This window comes from Taudactylus pleione, unplaced genomic scaffold (assembly GCF_031769625.1).
Source record: "Taudactylus pleione unplaced genomic scaffold, aTauple2 ptg000039l, whole genome shotgun sequence".
NCBI lineage: Eukaryota > Metazoa > Chordata > Amphibia > Anura > Myobatrachidae > Taudactylus > Taudactylus pleione.
Window position 1 is genome coordinate 135,963 of NW_028284441.1, and position 24,220 is coordinate 160,182.

Below are 24,220 nucleotides of genomic sequence, written 5' to 3' on the forward strand. Positions count from 1 at the left end.
GAGACCCGCACATGGCATGCACAGTAGATTTTGGCATCAAGCCATAATCTACTGTGCCATTAGAGAGGAGGAGGCCCACACTAAGCTGCACACGCTCGCTATGGACGATTATCGCATGTTTGCACATACGTATGTGTCAAAGTACGCATGTACAAACCAGTCACTGCGGCCGGGAATCGTGCGCTCGTAGTACACAGACTGGCCGCTAACTTTGAGTGACAGATAGCGCCGTTTTATGGGTGGTAACAGGGGAAGGTGCTTGTGAACGGGGTAGTGGTGGTGCGAACGCAGGCGTGTCTGGCCATCAAAATGGAGTTTTATGGGTGTGCATAATTAGCAAAGATGCGTCGTTGTACATGTGGCTTGAGACTACGATTTAGTTTACAGTAAATATGGCTCCGGTGTATTTCTACCATCGCCCATTCTACGCGACCATGTGAACACTCAGAAGTTGGATGTTCGACTGATGTGCGTCCAATGGTTGCGTCCTCGTGCACAAGCGGTGAATCTGAGACACCGACTGTGGGCGTCTCGGTAAAAATCCTGGAGGTTACATTTGCACATCTGCTGCATACAGGATCACAGCTGCGACTGTCTCTGAATCATCCCTAATGACATTGTCCACAACATTTTTATATTATTACAGTGCTAGTAATAGTAACCACTGTATTTGTATCATCTGTTGGTATTTGTGACACTGACCATAGCATCTGCAGATTATATTTGTGTTAGTGACACTGACCACAGCATTTGTAATGTATGTGAGTGGTATTGACACTGGCCCAGTGGCGTCCCTCCTCGTAGTGTCACCTGGTGCAGGGAGGGATGCTGTGCAGATGGAAAGGGGGCGTGTGCAGGGGGTGGGCCATGTTGGAAGGGATGGGGCCTCTGGGCCCGAACCCCCATGGTTACAGTATAATTAAATGCAGACAGTGGGGCAAGGGGGGTGCGGAGTGACTGCCCTGTGTGCAGTGCCGGCTCCCTCACAGTGTCAGGAGCCGAGTGTTGCACTTAATTATACAGTGCAGCACCCGCCTCCTGTCACTGACGGGGAGTCTGCACCTTGATGTCACCCCTCGGCGGGTGACACCCAGGTTCGGCCTGCACCCCCCTTGTGACGCCACTGCGCTAGCCGCAGCATTTGCGATCAGTGTGAGAGCAAGTGACACTGACCATGTAAGCGGTATTGTGTATGAATGAATAAAACACTTCTGAATGGAGCATTTACTGTACATGGCATGGAAACAGTGTAACCCTCCATTTAACCCCTAAAGGGACACCCGGTTACGTTACGATTATCCTAGGATGTATCTACCATTCACAGCCTATTAGGTGAGGTACCCTTATATCAGTGCCTCCACCCAGATTTATATTTTATGAAAATATTTAGGCCAACCTGGGAAAGCCCATACAGAGTAATGACAAGTTGTGGGGTGTTAGTGTATATAGTATTCATATAATACAATTTTCAATATTTGACAAACCCAATCGATTATTTTCTTTCAGGTCCTGGTTCTAAACAGCTCGTCGACACTACTTCAGGTAAGTGACTCACAAATTGTAAATGGTTTTCTAATATACTATTTATAAAAGAAATCGACATACAGTTACAAATTCAGCATATGCTGGTCAATGTAATCCAAGGTTATTTCATATATCTATAACACATATTATTCTACAATATCATCTTAAACAGTTACTCTAAGCCTGGATTGTGCTGAATAAACTCCCGTATATCAATTAGTTCAGGATTTACATAACTCTGCCAATGTGTGAAAGTCCCGGATAAAGTCTCCTGGCAGCGGAAGCAAATAGTCTATCCCTTATTAATAACTAACTGACTCCTCCACATGAACGGGACGAAGATTGTTGCTCAATGGAGCAATTTCACCTTCTCCTAAACTGAATAAATATACAATCCTCAATAGAGTGGCAGAAGTCACAGTGAGAGATTATAGTTGATATGCTGTATTCCCCTCACAGCCTTCTATTTCACTAGGTTAATTCTTTGTGTTCCTATCTGTAGCTTGTTTCTATTCACGTGATAATCTGTTACAATGTTGCAGCCTATAATCCCCTGGAGGCTGAATTGGTAAGAATTATAAAGTATACTCTACTACAGACGCTTATAAAGTTCCCTGTGAGCCTTAGCCCACACTGCTATCCGTCTTTATCCCTGCACCACTTTCTCTTTCAATATTCTGACTCCTTAGTTAAATGTATATATATATATATATATATATATATATATATATATATATATATATATATATATATATATATATATATTTAGATAGTATACTCTATAGGGCAGCAAGGTATAAAATCAGCCTTATATATGAGGGACAGCATTGTTAATCATTAATCTGGCCTTTGATCCTTCTTCTGTATTAAGCAAAGACGAAGTCTGTTTATGTGAGGTGCATTGGAATGACTCTACTCACTCCATAGGTACAGCGCTCCTGCTGTGCCTCTGCAGGTCCGTTAATGCCAGCAAAGGGAAGAAACAATTGCGGCTCCAACTTCATTCCCCGCGGTTAGCGCGAGACTGAAGTTCGGTATCTGCTGGGCTGGCTATAATACACAGCTTCTCCCCCGATCCCGAGCTCTGCTGCTACCGCTACCTGACCCGGACGCCGCAGTCTCTCTGATCTCCGCCTTCCTCTGTACAGCCATCCACTATGATGCAGCCTATGCCGGACACCTTTCTCTCTCCAACCACTGCTTATCTTCCGAAGTGGGATGCCTCTTCAGCAACTATATTGCCCCTCACTAGTTAGCACGCCTCCGACTCCCAGCAGCAGTCTTCTAGCTCTCAACGCTGCACTCTGAGACCGCACTGGAGAGAGGAACCACAGACCATCCGCACCTCTGCTGTCTCTCTCCTCTCCAACTGACACTTGCCAAGTGCCCACCAACCCCCGCTTCTCCTCCACCTATGGCTCGAGCCTTCAGATCCCCTCGTTCCCCTTCTAGTATTTTCTAAGACACAGACCCTTACCCTGAGTGCTTGTGTTCTTACCATGACTTCTACCACCCTGTACAGCATATACATATCTTAACTATCATCAGTTTACATATATACACATAGTAACTATCATCAGTTTACATATATACACATAGTATTTAATCTCCAATTAATTTACAAAGACTAAAAAATTAAATATATGATGCGCATATATATATATATATATATATATATTGTGATAGGATCACTGGTAAAGTGGTCTGTGGCAGGTACATTTGTCCCAGATTCCTGTCTTTGGTGTTTTAAACCCCCAGGAGAAAGTCTGCAGTGTAGCAGGCTTGAGTTTCGGCTTTTTGAAAAGCCGGTTTGGGACCTGGGGGTTGTGGGTGAGAGGAGAGGGAGGGCTCCACCCACGGCCTCTCCAGGTTTTGGTTCTCGCAGCCTGGTAACAGGCTTGTTAGTTTTTCACCTGAGAGTGGCCAATATAAGCCTAGTGTGTTTAGGGCTGATTGTCTCACCTGGGAGAGCAGACAGGGAGTTTGCTCAGAGACACTTGGATACCTAACTGTGAGTGTTGTGCTGTACATTTGTTGCTGGCGAGGGCATTAGGCCCTGCCAGGTTCTGGTAGTGAGGGAACTACCTGTGAAGTTAGTGCCCCGACAGGGCTAGGATTTATATTTATGTTTTCTTTATATTTCTGACATTGTACAATAAAGACTGGCGCCGACCAGCTTGTACTTACATCCAGACTGGTGTGCTGCTTCCCTGCTGCTGTGTGTGTGTGTGTGTGTGTGTGTGTGTGTGTGTGTGTGTGTGTGTGTGTGTGTAAGGAAGGAGTCCTCTACCCAGGAGAGGGACCCCCTAACCTAACTGTGTCACAATATATATATATATATATATATATATATATATGATCCTATGACACATAGGCACTACCTCCACACTGGCTACAACAGTGGTAAAGTTGACAGAAATATATGTAATATAAGTAAGCTAGCAATGATGACCTCTATTTGTAGTGTATGTTAGCTGTAGTGAGAGCTTTTGTAGTGCATTGTATGTAAGTACTATTGATACTGGTACTAGTGTTGCTAACTGCAATACTTATATATGATCAGTAGTTATAATAATATACATAACATTGTATTTTACCTAGAGCAAGTCTAACACTTAGGTGAAATCTCATGCCAAACAGCCTGGTTTAGCAACTCCTACCAGCTACTGAGGTTTGTCAGAGCAACTGTCAGATGGCCACCTAGATGCCTCATTTGTTGGGGCTTTGGGCCTCATTCAGACCCGCTCGCAAGTGGGTCGATGGTGGGGCATTGCGCATGCGCGGCATGCGCGAGCCCCGGAGCGAGTGAGAAATTCACTCACTCCGGGGGGTCGCTACAAACGGGGCGGCTGTCGATGTTGATCGACAGCTCGCCCCATTTTGTAGGCGGGGAGGGGGGGGGTGGCTGGACAAACTGAGGCGTTCCTGAAGGAACGCCTGCCATTTGTGGGTGGCCCTACTGACATCACTCATGATGTCAGTAGTGAGCATCCTGCTCTATTATAGCAGGAAGCTCACTGGGGCTTGTGGTAGTGTCTCATCGCAAGCCCGATGGTCGCAACCATCACCTGGCCGCTCGCAAAAGCTGTGGGTGGTCACCCACAGCTTAGTGAGCGGCCAGGAGGCCGGGTAAAAAAAAAAGCGGCCGCCCTGATTCAGAGCGAGCGCTCGCTTTTTGTGAGCGCCTCTGAATCTGGCCCTTTGCGCATATTAAAGAAAATCTCCTGGACTTATTTTGCTACTTGCTCTGACCATAAAGAACATTATGTGGGACAGTGAGAATCCTATAAAAAAAGCCATGCAATACAGACATCATCCTAGTGGCTGCCATACAATACACAGAGCATACTAGTGACCATTATACAATACACAGAGCAGCAAATGATTATCATACAATACAGAGAGCAACTTAATGACCACCATTTGATATAGAGAGCACCCCAGCAACTGTTATACAGTTCAGAGAGAATCCCAGTGACTGCCATACAATACAGAGAGCATTCCAGTGAGAGCCATGCTGATCATCTTCCTGTATAGCTGCAACATGTTGCAACTATAGTGTAAGTAGAAGCTCAGTTCTATTTAAAAAAAAAAAAAGATCAGATTGAATAAAAAAAGAAAAAGAAAAACATCTTGTGACCTCCAGGTGGCCTTATGAGCCTATGGACAATCTGCCTTTGTCTCTGAATTTGTCTCTTCATCTTACAGTGAGCTGTTGTGCTGTTACTTTATCTATGTGCACTGTTCTCACAATTTGAGAACTTAAGAACGTTTGCACAATTTAGAAGGATCATAGTTCTCCACCTGAAAAGTATTCTACCTTCAGTATTCACTGTGTCTAAGCTTTCTATAAAAATACCTTTATCCTGCTCTGTGTTAGGGAATTGCAAGAATAACTGTAATATTACAATTCATTACAACTGTGTAACAGACTGTGTAGCTAATATTGTACTTCTAGATCGTAAGCTCTGAAGAGCAGGGTCCTCCTCCCTACTATCTCACAGCCCTCTTCTCTAGCACTTCAATGACAGCCTTCACCTTCCCAGCTGGATTGTGTACTGAGAATTGTTTTGCTAATTGTTACTTGTGCTCTGTTTATGTACTGGTTACTGTATAGTAATGTTCTGTGTACCCTGTACTGTCCTACTGTTGAAGGATGTACGGCGCTGCGGACCACTTGTGGCGCCCTATAAATAAAATGTAATAATAATAATATTCATCTCTTTAATTAGCTGCCATCTGGTGGCGTAATATACCATGCCAAACTTCAGTGAATCCTGTTAGGAGGCGAGTTGGGTTATTTTGGTTGGTGCATAGAACTGAGCTCTGGTTGCAGTAATGTGCCCAAGGTACTGTTCATTCAGTTCTAACTGCCAAGTAAAAGAAAATCGCAAAACCATGCAGGGATACCAGATAAAAAGAAGACAATAAGTCTTTGGAAATACTTCAATAAATTATTAATAAAGAGTATCAGGGCCATAGATCAATAATTAATCAACATTCATTTTAGTGTAAAAGCAGTCATCTGATCGAGTAATATACGTAGAAGGACCTCAAAAAGTTTCTGTATAGACAGCAATGAGGTCAAGCTGTAGCAGTTAGTTAAGTAATAATTCCCAGAGAACAGTTTAATAATTGCTCAAATGCGTAAACATTAGCAATGCGTCCATCTTGAATCAGGCCCCATATTTGTACTGCTGCGATGGAGAGGTTAAAGAGAACTTGTCTACGTCTGTAAAATCTAAGTACTTATTATTTGGTGCATTGTGCACTACACATAAGTACAAAAACAACCAAACAAAACTACAGAATAAAATAACCCGGGTTACTCCACAATGTGAAAGGGCCCAGTTGAAATAACCCGGGTCGACCCAAAATTTCAATCTGGGTAATGAGCAGGGTTGAACCCGGCTCACGGTGCGGTGTGAACAGGTAACTCGGGTCGAGGCGACCCAGGCCACGTTCACTGCACAGGGAGAGCTGGCGCTCGGAGATGATCTCATCTCCAAGAGCCGGCTCAGCAGCGATGGTTGTGACGTCATCAACCCAGCATTATTGCCCGGTCGGGCTGCCAGTCTGAAAGGGGTCTCGGAAAGGTCGCACCAGGTATCGACGCATGTACAAATCCCGGGTGCGACCCGCCAATAGCGATCTGAATTGGGTATAAGCTCCACGCTGCAGTTATTCTACAGTGTGATTGCATGCTGTGCAAGGGAACCGTACTTAGGAAGCCAAGAAAGGCACTCGGTTACAGTATGCTCTATGTTTTACTCTCTGCCAGGCATATACAGTAGGAGTTATGTTTTCCCCAGTATCTAGTATTCAAGGCACCTTGTAAAAAGTATGTTTTACAACATCCAAAAAAAGAACTAATGAAATGTCATGGGATGGTGCACTGAATTCAGGAGATACATCTATCCTGTGCGACTGGAATACCAGTATCTATGTTTTACAACATGACATATTCTCGTAAGAGAGATAGCTATGATTTATTAATATGTAGTCAAGGGAAGAGGTCATCACCTCCTTAATAATCCCCCGATTTACGTGAACAGGAAGATGTAAACCCAGGCAACGCCGGGCACTTCAGCTAGTCATTATATACATATGTATTCTTCTGTTTGCTTGACAACTGCTATGTAGGCCTGTACTTAATATGGCGCCCATTTATCTATAAACGCATACTCAATGCAATGTGGGTGCAATATTAGAGCCCATAATCACTTTGCAGTATGTAATATGGAATATATTAAATTGCACATGCAGGGAGAAGGGGTTCCTGCGATGTGCTCGGAGTGAAGTGACCACATCAGCGGTGTCTTTATTCCTCTCTTGGGACTATTGCACATGAGCGGTCTACTGAACATGCCTAGGCAGTGGCCCTCTCCCGGTTAGTTTTGCGAAGTGTAGCCCACTTGGTAATCCAAGCAGTCGGGGCTTGGTAAATCCGACAGCATTGCATCGCCCATAGAAACCTATTGGGATTGTGGCTTCTGTCGGAAATGGAGGGACCGCAGCAGATACCAACCAATCAGCTTCTACCTATCATTTTATAGAATGTACTTTATAAATGCTAGCTAGAAGCTGATTGTTAGGCAACTTCTCCACTTCATTCTTTAAAAGGTTAAATACATATCCCCCAAATTGTCATATGTCGTCTTATATTTACTGTGTTAAACATCATTATTACTTAAATTTAGATTTACTAAAGCTTCTGAAAAGGCAGAGGTGTAAAGGGGCCTATCCTCTAGGCGACCTGAAAGACTGAACATCTAGCGTTCAGACCTTCAGGTCCCCGAGGTGCGGTTCTGAACGTCATTCAGTGCAGGAGTCCGACCTCCTATTTCTGAACATGCCGAACCTGACCAGCGTTGTCAGGTTGATGGGCATGTTCAGTAGATAGTCGGGATCGGCAAGGACCCAGCATGCACGTGCATCGCTGGTCGTTGCTGGCTATCCATTACAAGACTTTGTGAACAATGCGACCAAAACCTCCTGATGCCCCTGGGCAAACCATGTAGCAATACAAGTGGAGCAAATACATTTATTATTTTGCATGCAGGGTAAATACTGGCTGCTTCTGCATGTAACCCACACATGCTGGACAGGATGGTTCCGTGCGATCACATTGTTGCTGCCCCGAAATACCCAGTTTCCAGGAAAGACAGATCCGGCCGAGTTTCATACAACAGAATAGGACGGACATATACGCAAAAATGTGTAGATTCGCATCTGCCCATGTACTGTATGCAAAAACTCGCCATTTGCGTCAATACACAGAGATCCAACTTAGAAAAAGCCCCAAGACTCTGAATGGTTGCTATGGGTAACGCCTATACTTTTTGTTTAAGAAGTTTTTGATCTACCCCTAAGTTGTCTACAGACATAACCATGTATAGTGTAATGCTGACAGGTGAGTGACATAGAGGGAAACTTTTTCACTTGATTTTTGTTTTAGTTTGTGACATTAACTATATATGAAATTATAAAGCAAAGCTGTTTACAGATATAAGTGTTCTATAAATGGAGCCTTGTGTACAGTATGTACACCAGCTGAAAAATAGACCTTTGACAAATGTAGCAGACATAAAATAACGTAGACTCATACCGTATCGATCAGACTCTCCTCTTGCTTTATAGTATACCATTAAGACATCACAAAAAACATATGTTATCGAAGAAGCTTATCATAACTTATCTCACCTTCCTGTCCTGAGCCTCACCAATGCCTTAGTTACTCCTCTTTTATTTCCAGTGGCGTAACTATAAATTATTTCACACCTTAATGCCCCTTACAACACATTATGCCGCACAGTAATGCCCCTTACACATTATGCCCCTTATAACACATAATGCCACACACTGCCCTCTGTAGTAGTCCCATGTAGTCGTGCCCCTTATGAAATGCCCCCTGTAGCAGTGCCCCTTATGCAATGCCCCCTGTAGCAGTGCCCCTTATGCAATACCCCCTGTAGCAGTGCCCCTTATGCAATGCTCCATATAGTAGTGCCCCTTATGCAGGGCCTTCTGTAGCTGTGCCCATATGCAGTGCCCCTGTAGTTGTGCCCATATGCAGTGCCCCCTGTAGTTGAACCCATTTGCAATGCCCCCTGTAGTTGAGCCCATTTGCAATGCCCCCTGTAGTTGAGCCCATTTGCAATGCCCCCTGTAGTTGTGCCCATATGCAGTGCCCCTGTAGTTGAGCCCATATGCAGTGCCCCCATAGTTGTGCCCATATGCCGTGTCCCCTGTAGTTATGCCCCTTAAAGTAGTGTCCCTGTAGTTGTGCCTCCCCCCAAGTATTTACCTAAATCCATGCGGCCGTCATCCAGGCTGTTGCTCCCACTGCCGCACTGACTGGATCTAACTTGATCCAGGAGGCACAGCTGAGCAGGCTCCTCACGTTGCGGGTGATGTCATGATGTCACCTGCGCATTGCATTACTGGGAATGCTGGCCTCTGAAGTGATCGGAGGCTTCCTTAGCCTCAGATCACTTCAGATGCCAGCGTTCACAGTTGCAGTAACGAAGCAAAGGCCCTCGGCGCCCCCAAGCCACCTCGGGGGCCGTAGTTACGCCGCTGTTTATTTCCCTTACCCCCCTCAACACCACACACCTTGATGCTGTAATATTTCTTCCAACAAGGAAGGCGCTCTACCTCCTTTAGTTCACATTTGTACTTGTACTATTTGTTGCTTTTTTTATTTCAATTGAAAGCACCACATGGAATGCTGGCCTTTTATAAACACTGTATAATAAAAATAACCATAACACATTTCCTGCATGGAATGTTACAACTGTTGCCAAGACAAAAGTGACCATTTGATTGCAGGATAATGAGATCTCACAGTCTCGTTAGTCTTCAGAGATTTGTAGGATGTATGTCTGGTGTGTTAGAACTAATCTGTATAATATATACGCCGCCCTGTACACACATTCGGTATCATGGGAGATTAAATATTACTGCACTGTGTTTTCACAAGAGAACACCAGAGAACAGAGAGAGTGGAAATTAGAGAGAGGAGGAGAAAGGGGAGGACTAGTGTTTATTTCCAAGCACTTTGGTCCTAATATGACTATGAGGTCACATTAACAAGAACATCTCCTGCTCTCAACAGGTATAAGGATCTCTGGTGAAGTCCCTGATATCAAGTGCTGGCATGGTGCTTCATGGTCATGGTAAGGAACTATTTCATCTCTATCTTCCCTACACTCATTTCTTATGTTATAATTTTATTTTCCCCACCTCCTCTGTATATTCTGATCTTTCATCACCCACCTCTGGGGCACACTCCCGCCCAGCTAATTCCCACCCAGTCCAGGTGAGTGTTCCTGTCTCATGCAGCAGAGGAATGTTATCTTATCTATATTACCCCTCACCTTATCTCCCCTCCCTTAATCATTAAAGGCACACTAATATACTAAACACGTATGACTTGTATAATAGTTCAAACACCTGGTTTTACATATTCTCTTATCATCTTATTGGTATTTACTATTTAGCAGTCTTCAAGCCGCATTTTAAATGGGAAGCCGATGGATGGAATCCTGACCGTCGGCTTCCCGGCTGTCTAATCCCGGCAAGGGCTAAATGACAGGCGTCTATATCCCGACGCCTGTCATTTTACCTACGCTAGGAGCCCGACACCCGGCTTCCCGATCGAAGGTAAGCCAGGCGCGGACAGCCGCGGGGGGGGGGGGGAGGGTTAGGTTTAGGGTTCCCGGGAGGGACTTAGGGTTAGGCACCCCGCCGGGAGGTTAGAGTTATGCTAGGGGAAGGGAGGGTTAGGGTTAGGCACCCCTCCCGGGAGTTTAGGCTTAGGCTAGGGGAAGGGGGAGTTAGGGTTAGGCACCCCCAGGGGGAGGTTCTGGTTAGGCACCCCCCCGGGGGACTTAGGTCTAGGCGGCGGGGAAGGAGGGGTTAGGTTTAGGCTATTAGAGGGGGAATTAGGGTCAGGCACTTGGGGGGGAGGTTAGGGTTAGGCACCCCTAAGGGAGGGTTAGGGTTAGGGGGGAGAATAGGTTAGTCAATACTTACCTCTCGACGATCGGGATTTTCACTGCTGCCCGGATGCCACTGTCGGGTAAATCATGCGGCCGGCGGTAAATCATACTGAATCCCTTTAAACTACATGTATTCTGAGTATATTATAATGTTAGGTTAGATTTACAGAGAAATCACTATGACCTATTTAATATGAAGATATTGGTCTGCTGCCATACTTTCTAACACTGACTTTCTGGGCAAAATTGGCGTGGCGTGTTCTAAACTCCTTCGGTTTGGTGGCTGTTTGGCGGCGGTTTTGCTATCTGCAGATTTACTAAGGCCAAAACTTTTGCAAAACCGCAATCAAAACACATTTTAGAATAGAATAGAACAGAGCTAGGGCTAGAATTACTAAACGGCGGTTTTGGTGTCATTTAGAAACCGCCACCAAATCTCCACCAAACCGCTGGGGTTTAGAATTCGTCGCTTTGTAAATTTTGCCCTCTGACATAAATAACCTCAACTTAGTTACTCAGTTGATTAAAGTGACTTTCAAAACAATTAATGAATGGAGTGCATGTTAATTCAGTCATAAAGGTAATGATAAATAGGGAGGAGGACAATAGTCTCCCTCATGAAATGCATCTATTTCATGTGGGAGACAATTTTTAGGTGACAGTACTTAATCATCTCTAAACGGGATACGTTTAGGAAGCCGGCGGCCGCAATACCGTCCGCCGGCTTCCCGAATCCTCAATCCCGGCTAAGGTTAAATGACAGGCGTCTAAAATTTAGACGCCTGTCATTTTCCCGATGCCGGGAGACAGGTGCCCGGAATCCCGATCGAAGGGACAGCCGCGGGGGGAGGAGAGTTAGGTTTAGAGCACCCAGGGGGGAATTAGGGTTAGGCACCCCCCGGGGGACTTAGGTTTAGGCAGCGGGGAAGGGGGGGTTAGGGTTAGGCACTTAGAGGGGGGAGGTTAGGGTTAGGCACTTGGGGGGGAGGTTAGGGTTAGGCACCCCTAAGGAGGGTTAGGGTTAGGGGGGTTGGTTAGGTTAATTTTTACTTACCTTAGGGACGATCAGGATTTCCAGCGCTGTCGGGCTTCCGCTGCCAGGCTCTTCTCTTTTGTCGGGCTGCCGCTGCTGGGAATCGAACTGCCGGCCATGCAGCAGCCGGGATTTCATACCGAATGCCTCTAAACTATACTAGCCAAGGGATTGCATAAAAGCAGGTTTAGTATAACCCTTTCACACTTGCTACAATAACCCGGGTTGCTGCGCATGCACTGTGTGGGCCAGGTTGAAATAAGCCGATTTCAACCATGGTCACGAGAATGGTTGAACATGATGCGACCCAAGTCCTGTTCACTGCATAGGAAGAGCCGGCGCTTGAAATGATCTCATCTCCAATTGCCAGCTCTGTACATGATGGTGGTGATGTCATCAACTCGGCCGGGTGGGGCCGCCAGTCTGAAAGGGGTCTCAGCCGGGTCGCACCTGGGTTGGACCTCTGCACAAAATCCCAGGTGCAACCCGTTATTATGATGTGAAGGGGTATAATTATTAGTGATTCAATGTGAAAGGCATCTTGTAACCTCTATGAATATATAGGCAGGAGTATAACATCACAGCTGGAAGGGGAACGCTGAATTTTGACGCCTTTCAAGCCAGATTTATTGATATGTAGGTACTGTTGTATCCAAATCACAAACCTAAGTATATCTGTTGGCTGCTGCCATATTCAAAGGCAACAATATAATATCCCGGAAAATAAATGTTACTGGATGTAGTGCTGCCTTTTAAAACCTTTGCAATTATATATGGTAATCTATCAAGGGCTCTATTATTAAATATTACACAAACACACATACATGTACAAATCACAGCACTCAGGGCTATCAGCACATACCTCGATTCTGTGCCTCCACAAGAGACATCAGTCCAAATACAAAGCAGAAGGTGAGGCACTCGGATACTACAATTGTACACGATCAGCAGGGAGTATGGTCCGTTTTAACAATATTCAATCATATTTTCATCAGGGTTACAAATAATGTTAAAAGAGGCCTTATACCCCTGTGCACCAAAAGTGAACACACGTGTAGAGCCCAGCGTCCCTGCCGGCATCCATACTCCTCAAGATACCCTTCAAGAAGACATCGGTGTGAGTGGTGGGTGAAGGCACTGCTACCACCAGTCTGTATAGCACTGCTGGTCACGTGGGACACTCCTGCAACAGGTCCCCCATGCAAAGCAGTGCAACTAGATTAAATAAAAAAAATGTTTGCAGAAGCGATTTCATCATGGGCGAAACCGCAGGCAACAGCTAGTATACACACATATACATATATATATATATATATATATATATATATATATATATTGAGATTAAAATGTCTAAATAAATGGCACTGAAATGTTGATTCACCTGATGCTGTTGGTTTGAGAACTCTTTATTCCTTGCCTGGAGTGCCACATCAAGAGGGGTATATATATATATATATATATATATATATATATATATATATATAAATAAACATATATATATACACACACACACATATATATATAAATGCATATATATGTGTATAAATATATATATATATATATATAAATGCATATATATGTGCATATATATGTGTATAAATATATATATATATATATATTGTAAGCTCCTAGGAGCAGGGTCCTCCTCCCTATTATCTCACAGCCCTCTTCTCTAGCACTTCAATGACAGCCATCACCTTACCAGCTGTGTTGTGTATGGAGAATTGTGTTGCTAATTGTTACTTGTGCTCTCTTTATATGTTGGTTACTGTATTGTAATGTAATTTTCTGTGTACCCTGTACTGTATGTACGGACCTGCGGACCACTTGTGGTGCCCAATAAAAAAGTGCAATAATTAAAATATATATATATATATATATATACACACACACACACATATATATATTTATATATATATATTAATAGACATATAAATAGACATACATATGTTTGTGTCACAACTCACGGATAGATAGTAGATGCTAGCTGTACTTCGGGATTGGTGAGACCCAGTATTGAGGCGCTGAGTCTAACTTGCTGGCACCCCCTCAAGGGACCCCTGTAAGGAGGTTTGGACATAGCTGAATCCAACACGCAGGTCGCGGCCCTCAGTCTCGGTTCCCTAGTATGGGTGTTGGCGTGCTCTGGATAGGTGCTGAGTATGATGAAAGCACAGAATGTATCGACAAGCCAGGTCAGAACCAGATGGGCAAAGCGGTACCTGGAATCAGACAATATCGGGTCAGGATCGTAGCCAAGCTCAAAATTGGATTTCCATGCACAGTACCAGGGATAAGACAGAATCAGGTTAGAGGCAAGCCAAAGTTCAGTAACGAGCAGTAGGAGTCACATGCGAGAATGCTGGAATAAGGATTGGGAAACTATACTCTAGAACTGAATAGTGCTGGTAGTGGATAGATCCCCTTCAGTAGATGTACCCTGATGTCATCAGTTACTATCCAACTTCATCAGTTACTATCCATGTGGACATAGAGTGGGAATACAAACCTGTGGTGAGCGAAGCGAGTACGCTAGGGTACAAATTTCATCTTTTGGTGGCCTTTATGGTAACTTCCGCCCTCACTCCACTTCACTTCCAGGTACATCTACTGAAAGGCACCTATACACAACCAAATAGGGAGGGACTTCAATTTAGGCGCCAGTGTGACGTCACACTAGGTGCACCTGGCCCTTTATATTACATTCAGAGTGGTGTGTGCTCCCCTATGAGAGTAGCGGCCGCCCACTCACAGAACGCGGCAAGGGGGATCAAAGGCAGTAGCTGCCGGGACTCCATGTCTGTTGCCCTACCTCTAGCCCCAAGAAGATCACCACTGCGGAAACACAGACCCAACAGGAAGCCAGATCTGATGGACCCAGTAAGAGGGATCGGGAACACGGCACACTGTGACAGTTTGCATATTGTCTTGTGGTACTTTACTTGACTTGGTGTTTGTATTCCTATTTAGGTAACTACATGGCAGAGGTAGGCAACACATATCAGTTACAAAAGCAACTGCTGCCTGAAAGGATTGTGTATACAGAGAGGGAAAACTACTTTCTCGTCCTGACTTGTACACAGTATCAGTCATCACCCAAACCATTTATTTTTTCAATTATTTGCTCTGATATTGTTAAGTAAATGCCAAGAGAAAACCAGAGAGAACACTGTAAACTTACGGTGGAAAAACTAATCCACGCCCAGTGGTATCAGATTGTATTTGGCATGAACACAAAATTATGCTTTTTCTTTATGTTCAATACCATTGTGTTCTCTCACACCAGTCCATTAGCAATACCATTGTGTTCTCTCACACCAGCCCATTAGCAATACCATTGTGTTCTGTCACACCAATCCATTAGCAATACCATTGTGTTCTCTCACACCAGTCCATTAGCAATACCATCGTGTTCTCTCACACCAATCCATTAGCAATACCATTGTGTTCTCTCACACCAGTCCATTAGCAATACCATTGTGTTCTCTCACACCAGTCCATTAGCAATACCATTGTGTTCTCTCACACCAATCCATTAGCAATACCATTGTGTTCTTTCACACCAGTCCATTAGCAATACCATTGTGTTCTCTCACACCAGCCCATTAGCAATACCATTGTGTTCTCTCACACCAATCCATTAGCAATACCATTGTGTTCTCTCACACCAGCCCATTAGCAATACCATTGTGTTCTTTCACACCAGTCCATTAGCAATACCATTGTGTTCTCTCACACCAGTACATTAGCAATACCATTATGCTCTGTCACACCAGTCCATTAGCATAACAATACCATTGTATTCTGTCACACCAGTCCATTAGCAATACCATTGTATTCTTTCACACCAGTCCATTAGCAATACCATTGTGTTCTGTCACACCAGTCCATCAGCAATACCATTGTGTTCTCTCACACCAGTCCATTAGCAATAACATTGTGTTCTGTCACACCAGTCCATTAGCAATACCATTGTGTTCTCTCACACCAGTCCATTAGCAATACCATTGTGTTCTCTCACACCAGGCCATTAGCATAGCAATACCATTGTATTCTGTCACACCAGTCCATTAGCAACACCATTGTGTTCTCTCACACCAATCCATTAGCAATACCATTGTGTTCTCTCACACCAATCCATTAGCAATACCATTGTGTTCTCTCACACCAGGCCATTAGCATAGCAATACCATTGTATTCTGTCACACCAGTCCATTAGCAATACCATTGTGTTCTCTCACACCAGTCTATTAGCATAGCAATACCATTGTATTCTGTCACACCAGTCTATTAGCAATACCATTGTGTTCTCTCACACCAGTCCATTAGCAATACCATTGAGTTCTCTCACACCAGTCTATTAGCAATACCATTGTGTTCTCTCACACCAGTCTATTAGCATAGCAATACCATTGTATTCTGTCAGACCAGTCTATTAGCAATACCACTGTGTTCTCTCACACCAGTCCACTAGCAAGACCATTGTGTTCTCTCACACCAGTCCACTAGCAAGACCATTGTGTTATCTCACACCAGTCCATTAGCAACACTATTGTGTTCTCTCATACCAAGCCATTAACAATACCATTGTGTTCTCTCACACCAGTCCATTAGCAATAACATTGTGTTCTGTCACACCAGGCCATTAGCAATACCATTGTGTTCTCTCACATCAGTCCATTAGCAATACCATTGTGTTCTCTCACACCAGTCTATTAGCAATACCATTGTGTTCTCTCACACCAGGCAATTAGCAATACCATTGTGTTCTCTCACACCAGTCTATTAGCAATACCATTGTGTTCTCTCACACCAGTCTATTAGCATAGCAATACCATTGTATTCTGTCACACCAGTCTATTAGCAATACCACTGTGTTCTCTCACACCAGTCCACTAGCAAGACCATTGTGTTCTCTCACACCAGTCAATTAGTAAAGCAATACCATTGTGTTCTTTCACACCAGTCCATTAGCAACACTATTGTGTTCTGTCATACCAAGCCATTAACAATACCATTGTGTTCTCTCACATCAGTCCATTAGCAATACCATTGTGTTCTCTCACACCAGTCCATTAGCAATACCATTGTGTTCTCTCACACCAGTCCATTTCCAAAGCAATACCAGTGTGTTCTCTCACACCAGTCTATTAGCAATACCATTGTGTTCTCTCACACCAGTCCATTAGCAATACCATTGTGTTCTCTCACACCAGTCCATTAGCAATACCATTGTGTTCTCTCACACCAAGCCTTTAACAATACCATTGTGTTCTCTCACACCAGTCCATTAGCAAGAGCATTGTGTTCTTGGCCACCAATCTATCATATTTTATATACTTTTAACGTAACCCCTTTCAGACTGCAACCCTAGGTTTAGGATGGAGCTTCCTAGGGATATGCAGGCTGGCTCATGCCGTTGCCCTATTTCTAAATTCACATCAGTTGCTGTTAGAAAACAAGTTTTGTAGGAAGTCTCTATAGAGCAGGGTTGGGGAACCTCAGGCCCTGGGGCCGTATAAAGCCCGCAGAATCATTTGGTCTGTCCCTCTGAACTTTTTTCTGCTAGCCTCATCTGGCTTGAAGGGTGCCTAGAATGGCACCCTCCAGCCAGAATCTATGCAGCAGTGCGACTTGGGGCATCTGTAGGACGCTTCAGACTGTCACACCACTGCCCTTACAGCTCCCTGGAGCATCCTCAGGATGCTCCGGGCATTGCTGTAATCACTGGCGATTGTAGCAAAGGTCACAAAGAGGGGGCGTGGCCTTCACCAGGCCTGCAAATAATGTTAAATATATATCAAAATGGCCCTCATCAGACAAAAAGTTCCCCACCCCTGGTATAGAGAGAGCAGTCCCTACGCACTGGCATGTTATTCCTAATAAATAAAATTAAATTAAAAAAAGAAATGGATGTATAGCATTTAAATAAAATTTAAAAACACTTTAATGATATAATAAAAATAATAAATGACATGCTACTTAAAAAGTATAGTAAAGTATAATATAGTAAAGTTTATACAAATACCACTGTGTGTATTCAGGGGAAAGATAGTCGTGCTAGACTCTGGCAGGTCCCAACACCATGCTGAGTAAATAGAGATGTTTTATAACTACACACAAGGATTGGCAGCTGAGAGACACTGGCACCAACCAAAGACGTCACACTCATTGCATTTCGCTGTTGACAATGAGCTTTCTCAGTGCGAAAATGACGCCCATAGTTGGAATCAAACATTTGTACATAAGTCAATAATGTATTTGTACAATTACGTGTTGTATCACCACATATTTATATATTGCATCCATGATAGAAATAAGAACAAAGTGATAAATAGATACTGTATATGGAAGCAGAGGAATCCCATAAACATTCCCACATTATACATAACTAGTATTTTTGTCTCATCTTTTGCCGGGTGCTGGCTATTGGCTGTCCTGTGTCTCTTTCATCTAAGTCTCTCTCTGTCATCCCCCTGTCATCTCTGTCCCTATTTCCCCTATCTCCCTCTGATCTCTGTTGCCCCTTCCCCCTTTGGAGGAGGTGTGTGTGTGGGTGGGGCTTTTTGTTGTTGAGGGGCCACCAGCTCCAACCAGTAACAGGTGTCTTTCCATCTCTGTCCCCCACCACACACACCGCCCCCCAGCCTATCTCTCTCTCTCTCTCTCCTTTCTGTTCCTCCTTTCACCCCTCACACCTATCTCTCTTTCATCTCTGTTCCCCTCCCCCATCTCTCTTTCCTATCTGTCCCCCTCCTCCATCTCTCTCTTTCATCTGTCACCCTCCTCCATCTCTCTTTCATCTGTCACCCTCCCCCATCTCTCTTTCCTATCTGTCCCCCTCCCCCATCTCTCTTTCCTATCTGTCCCCCTCCTCCATCTCTCTTTCATCTGTCACCCTCCTACCCCTCCATCTCTCTCTTTCCTATCTGTCCCCCTCCTCCATCTCTCTCTTTCATCTGTCACCCTCCTACCCCTCCATCTCTCTTTCATCTGTCACCCTCCTACCCCTCCATCTCTCTCTTTCATCTGTCTACCTTCTACCCCTCTATCTCTTTCTTTCATCTGTCTACATTCTAGCCCTCCATCTCTCTCTTTCATCTGTCCCCCTCCTCCATCTCTCTCTTTCATCTGTCTACATTCTACCCCTCCATCTCTCTCTTTCATCTGTCTACATTCTATCCCTCCGTCTCTCTCTTTCATCTGTCTACATTCTACCCCTCCATCTCTCTCTTTCATCTGTCACCCTCCTACCCCTCCATCTCTCTCTTTCATCTGTCACCCTCCTACCCCTCCATCTCTCTATGTCATCTGTCACCCTCCTACCCCTCCATCTCTCTCTTTCATCTGTCCCCCTCCTCCATCTCTCTCTTTCATCTGTCTACCTTCTACCCCTCCATCTCTCTCTTTCATCTGTCACCCTCCTACCCCTCCATCTCTCTATGTCATCTGTCACCCTCCTACCCCTCCATCTCTCTATGTCATCTGTCACCCTTCTACCCCTCCATCTCTCTATGTCATCTGTCACCCTCCTACCCCTCCATATCTCTCTTTCATCTGTCTACATTCTACCCCTCCATCTCTCTCTTTCATCTGTCTACCTTCTACCCCTCCATCTCTCTCTTTCATCTGTCTACATTCTACCCCTCCATCTCTCTCTTTCATCTGTCACCCTCCTACCCCTCCATCTCTCTCTTTCATCTGTCTACCTTCTACCCCTCTATCTCTCTCTTTCATCTGTCTACATTCTACCCCTCTATCTCTCTCTTTCATCTGTCTACATTCTACCCCTCCATCTCTCTCTTTCATCTGTCACCCTCCTACCCCTCCATGTCTCTATTTCATCTGTCTACATTCTACCCTTCCATCTCTCTCTTTCATCTGTCTACCTTCTACCCCTCCATCTCTCTCTTTCATCTGTCACCCTTCTACCCCTCCATCTCTCTCTTTCATCTGTCACCCTCCTACCCCTCCATCTCTCTCCCACCTACCCCTCCATCTCTTTCTTTCATCTGTCTCCCTCCTACCCCTCCATCTCTCTCCCACCTACCCCTCCATCTCTTTCTTTCATCTGTCACCCTCCTACCCCTCCATCTCTCTCCCACCTACCCCTCCATCTCTTTCTTTCATCTGTCTCCCTCCTACCACCCCATCTCTCTCATCTCTGTCCCTCTCCTCCTCCCAATCTCTCTCATCTCATGTCCCCACTTCCCCCTGCGGGTGGGGTGTGTGAGGGTGCGTGTGTGTGGGGGGAAGGGGTTGGCTGACTCCATGCACTGAAAGAACTTGGGTAACAGTCCTGTACATGGTACAGTACATGTAAGATAATGGGCCTATAAACGTTTAATAATAGTCTCAGGTTGGTCCGATATATCATTTAGTTCATACTTATTTGAACAAAAAGCAGTATAGAATATATTTCAATAATTATATATAATTAATTATACTTTTGTATTTCTATTATCATGATAATGGCATTTGCATTATAATTACATATGTTTTTGTGTGATGTATTCTGATCATGTTTTTCATTAAGTTATCGGAAAATTATATATTTACTACAGTATATTATTATTCCAGTGAATCATATACTTTAAAATGGGTGGTTTATAATTGCTTCTTCTATGGATTAACACCAATGAATTTTTGTAACTTAAGTCCCCCTCCACAATAACAATATAATATATATCTTTTTGTTCCTTGTGTTTTATTCTATAGCGTGTACTAAACGTAATGCTAAAACCAATACTGGTTCTACCTCATATGGAACTGAAGCTTCCTCTTTTAAACTTGAAATGTATAAAAACTGTAGTCTTGAACGGGCAGGGATTCTATGTTGATGATTTTATATATATATATATATATATATATATATATGTGTGTGTATTTTACCTGTATATTGTATATATGATTGTTTATAAAGAATAGTAACGTTATGTTACATCCTCTCCATTCATCTTGATATGTTGTTTCCATTTACCCTTCCTTAAGGTTTCAGGACCAAGGATGACATCTATTGCTATTCTCTGGCCAAGGCTCTGTATTACGTTGTCTCTCCCGTGACAGTCGGATTTTACGCACCATGGGGCAGAAGTAAGGATATCCTTCTCAACAAGATTGAATGTGAGTATTAGAAGGGCAATGTTTTGTGTGGCTGTCTCTGAAGTATTGGCTACTATTGGTACGAGTGTATTTCTTCAGCTAGGTGACTATATGAGTATTTCACTTAGATTTCTCTAGATCAATGTGGATACATGTGTTCCTATAATTCACCTTGATATAGAGGAAGCTGAGCAGGATACCTGTGACCAGTTGCGGATTTTGGATAGGTGCTGCAGGGCTGCAGCCCCCACCCCAGTAATATCCGCCACATCAGTGTAGTCATTGTAGTCCGTAACTGCACTGGCTACACTGTGGCTGGCAGTGTCTTCCTATTGGAAGCGCCATCTGCCAGTCACATAAACAACAGGCAGTCTAAGGGGGAGGTGTCTCCTCCCCCTGGAACTGCCAGCCAGGTTGCTATTAGCAGATAGGCTTCCAGTAAGAAGCCGCTTTTCTGCTTTTCCGCCAGCGCTACCCAGCTCCTTGGGGTTGCAGATGATGCACCCCTTTGGAAGCCGGTGATATGTGCATGAGCGGCGCCCCGCAGATAGTGTGCATGCGCCGGTCCCGGTGTCTGTCAGATTGTATGCGCAGGCGCCGGGACCCGGCCAGGAGAAGCCGGGTGAGTAGTTTTCGGTGGTGGCAGCCCCCCTTATCTAAAATGGTAGGAGCCGCAGCTGCCTGTGACCCATCTTGAGATATAGAAAGCTGAGCAGGATACCTGAGACCCATCATGATATAGAGAAAGCTGAGGAGGATACCTGTGACCCATCCTGAGATATAGAAAGCTGAGCAGGATACATGTGACCCATCATGATATATAGAAAGCTGAGCAGGAGACCTGTGACCCATCTTGAGATATAGAAAGCTCAGCAGGATACCTGTGACCCATCTTGATATATAGAAAGCTCAGCAGGATACCTGTGATCCATCTTGATATATAGAAAGCTGAGCAGGATACCTGTGACCCATCTTGATATATAGAAAGCTGAGCAGGATACCTGTGACCCATCTTGAGATATAGAAAGCTGAACAGGATACCTGTGACCCATCTTGAGATATAGAAAGCTGAGCAGGATATCTGAGACCCATCTTGAGATATAGAAAGCTGAGCAGGATACCTGTGACCCATCTTGAGATATAGAAAGCTGAACAGGATACCTGTGACCCATCTTGAGATATAGAAAGCTCAGCAGGATACCTGTGACCCATCTTGAGATATAGAAAGCTCAGCAGGATACCTGTGACCCATCTTGAGATATAGAAAGCTGAACAGGATACCTGTGACCCATCTTGATATATAGAAAGCTGAACAGGAGACCTGTGACCCATCTTGAGATATAGAAAGCTGAACAGGATACCTGTGACCCATCTTGAGATATAGAAAGCTCAGCAGGATACCTGTGACCCATCTTGATATATAGAAAGCTGAGCAGGATATCTGTGACCCATCTTGAGATATAGAAAGCTGAGCAGGATATTTGTGATCCATCTTGAGATATAGAAAGCTGAACAGGATACCTGTGACCCATCTTGAGATATAGAAAGCTCAGCAGGATACCTGTGACCCATCTTGAGATATAGAAAGCTCAGCAGGATACCTGTGACCCATCTTGAGATATAGAAAGCTGAACAGGATACCTGTGACCCATCTTGATATATAGAAAGCTGAACAGGAGACCTGTGACCCATCTTGAGATATAGAAAGCTGAACAGGATACCTGTGACCCATCTTGAGATATAGAAAGCTCAGCAGGATACCTGTGACCCATCTTGATATATAGAAAGCTGAGCAGGATATCTGTGACCCATCTTGAGATATAGAAAGCTGAGCAGGATATTTGTGATCCATCTTGAGATATAGAAAGCTGAGCAGGATACCTGTGACCCATCTTGAGATATAGAAAGCTGAGCAGGATACCTGTGACCCATCTTGAGATATAGAAAGCTGAGCAGGATACCTGTGACCCATCTTGATATATAGAAAGCTGAACAGGATACCTGTGACCCATCTTGAGATATAGAAAGCTGAACAGGATACCTGTGACCCATCTTGAGATATAGAAAGCTGAGCAGGATACCTGTGACCCATCTTGATATAGAGGAAGCTGAGCAGGATACCTGTCGTTCACCTCAACCTAGAGCAAGATGAGCAGAATATTGTTCATTATCCTTGTTATAGCACATATTAGAGAAATGCATCTAGATAATTTTAATATAGTTTATATGTGTTTAATACCTATAATCTTCCTTACTCTATCTTCCTTAACCACTTAACTGTCAATTTTTTTTCCGTTAAAACCGCACAGAAATTGTTGGGGGTTTTTTTCAATTTAATTATGTTTAAAAAGTATTTTTTAAAATAGATTTAAATATTTTATTTAAATAATATATACATAGGGGATGTTTTAGATCCCCTCAATCCCCTGTCCATAAGACCCCATTGTAATATAATGTCCCACCCCTCCTTCAAAAATACCTTCTCCCCCCAGTGTCAAAAGATCCCCTTCAACAGGGCCGGCTCCAGGAGTCGGAGCACCCTGTGCTAGCCCTCTTTACTGCACCCTATCTTCGCATGCGGCTTTGTCGCGTGCAACCGAAATGGAGGCGTGACCTAGTTACCATAGGCCACGACCCCTATGTGACGTTATTAGGAGGCGTGTCCGCCTCCAAATAACGTCAGGCTGGGGGAGCCTAACTAGCTGGGCTTCCCCCAGCCCCTCTCCCATCACTGAATGGATGTCGTGCGCATGCCCACTTTGGCCCACGGGTGGAACAGCGGGACAGTAATGTCCCGCTGAAATCGGGATGTTGGGGAGGGGTGTGCCTTCTATGGGTGGCGCCCCTGTGCGACCGCACAGGTCGAACACCCCTAAAGCCGGCCCTGCCCTGCAATAACACAATAACAACTCCCACACTCCCAGTGGTAATATGTCCCTGTGGAAAAGCCCCCACCCTCACACCCAGGGACAATGGGTGCCTGATTTAGCCACCCCCCTCCCCATATGTCAATGTATATATGTAAAACATTGTTTTAGATATCCCCACCCTTCCCAGC

The 24,220-nt window shown here is 44.4% G+C and overlaps 1 protein-coding gene across 1 annotated transcript in view; it reads left to right on the plus strand.

Annotated features, from left to right (window-relative positions):
* The window catches only part of LOC148538547 (NTPase KAP family P-loop domain-containing protein 1-like), a 33,816-nt gene that overhangs the window by 5,367 nt on the left and 4,229 nt on the right, over nucleotides 1-24,220 (plus strand). The window contains exons 2-7 of the mRNA XM_088453078.1: nucleotides 1,507-1,542; nucleotides 2,027-2,092; nucleotides 6,457-6,630; nucleotides 8,665-8,783; nucleotides 14,879-14,940; nucleotides 21,052-21,183. Of these exons, the coding sequence (XP_088309204.1) occupies nucleotides 1,507-1,542; nucleotides 2,027-2,092; nucleotides 6,457-6,630; nucleotides 8,665-8,783; nucleotides 14,879-14,940; nucleotides 21,052-21,183 (589 nt within the window). The remainder of the gene's footprint in view (nucleotides 1-1,506; nucleotides 1,543-2,026; nucleotides 2,093-6,456; nucleotides 6,631-8,664; nucleotides 8,784-14,878; nucleotides 14,941-21,051; nucleotides 21,184-24,220) is intronic.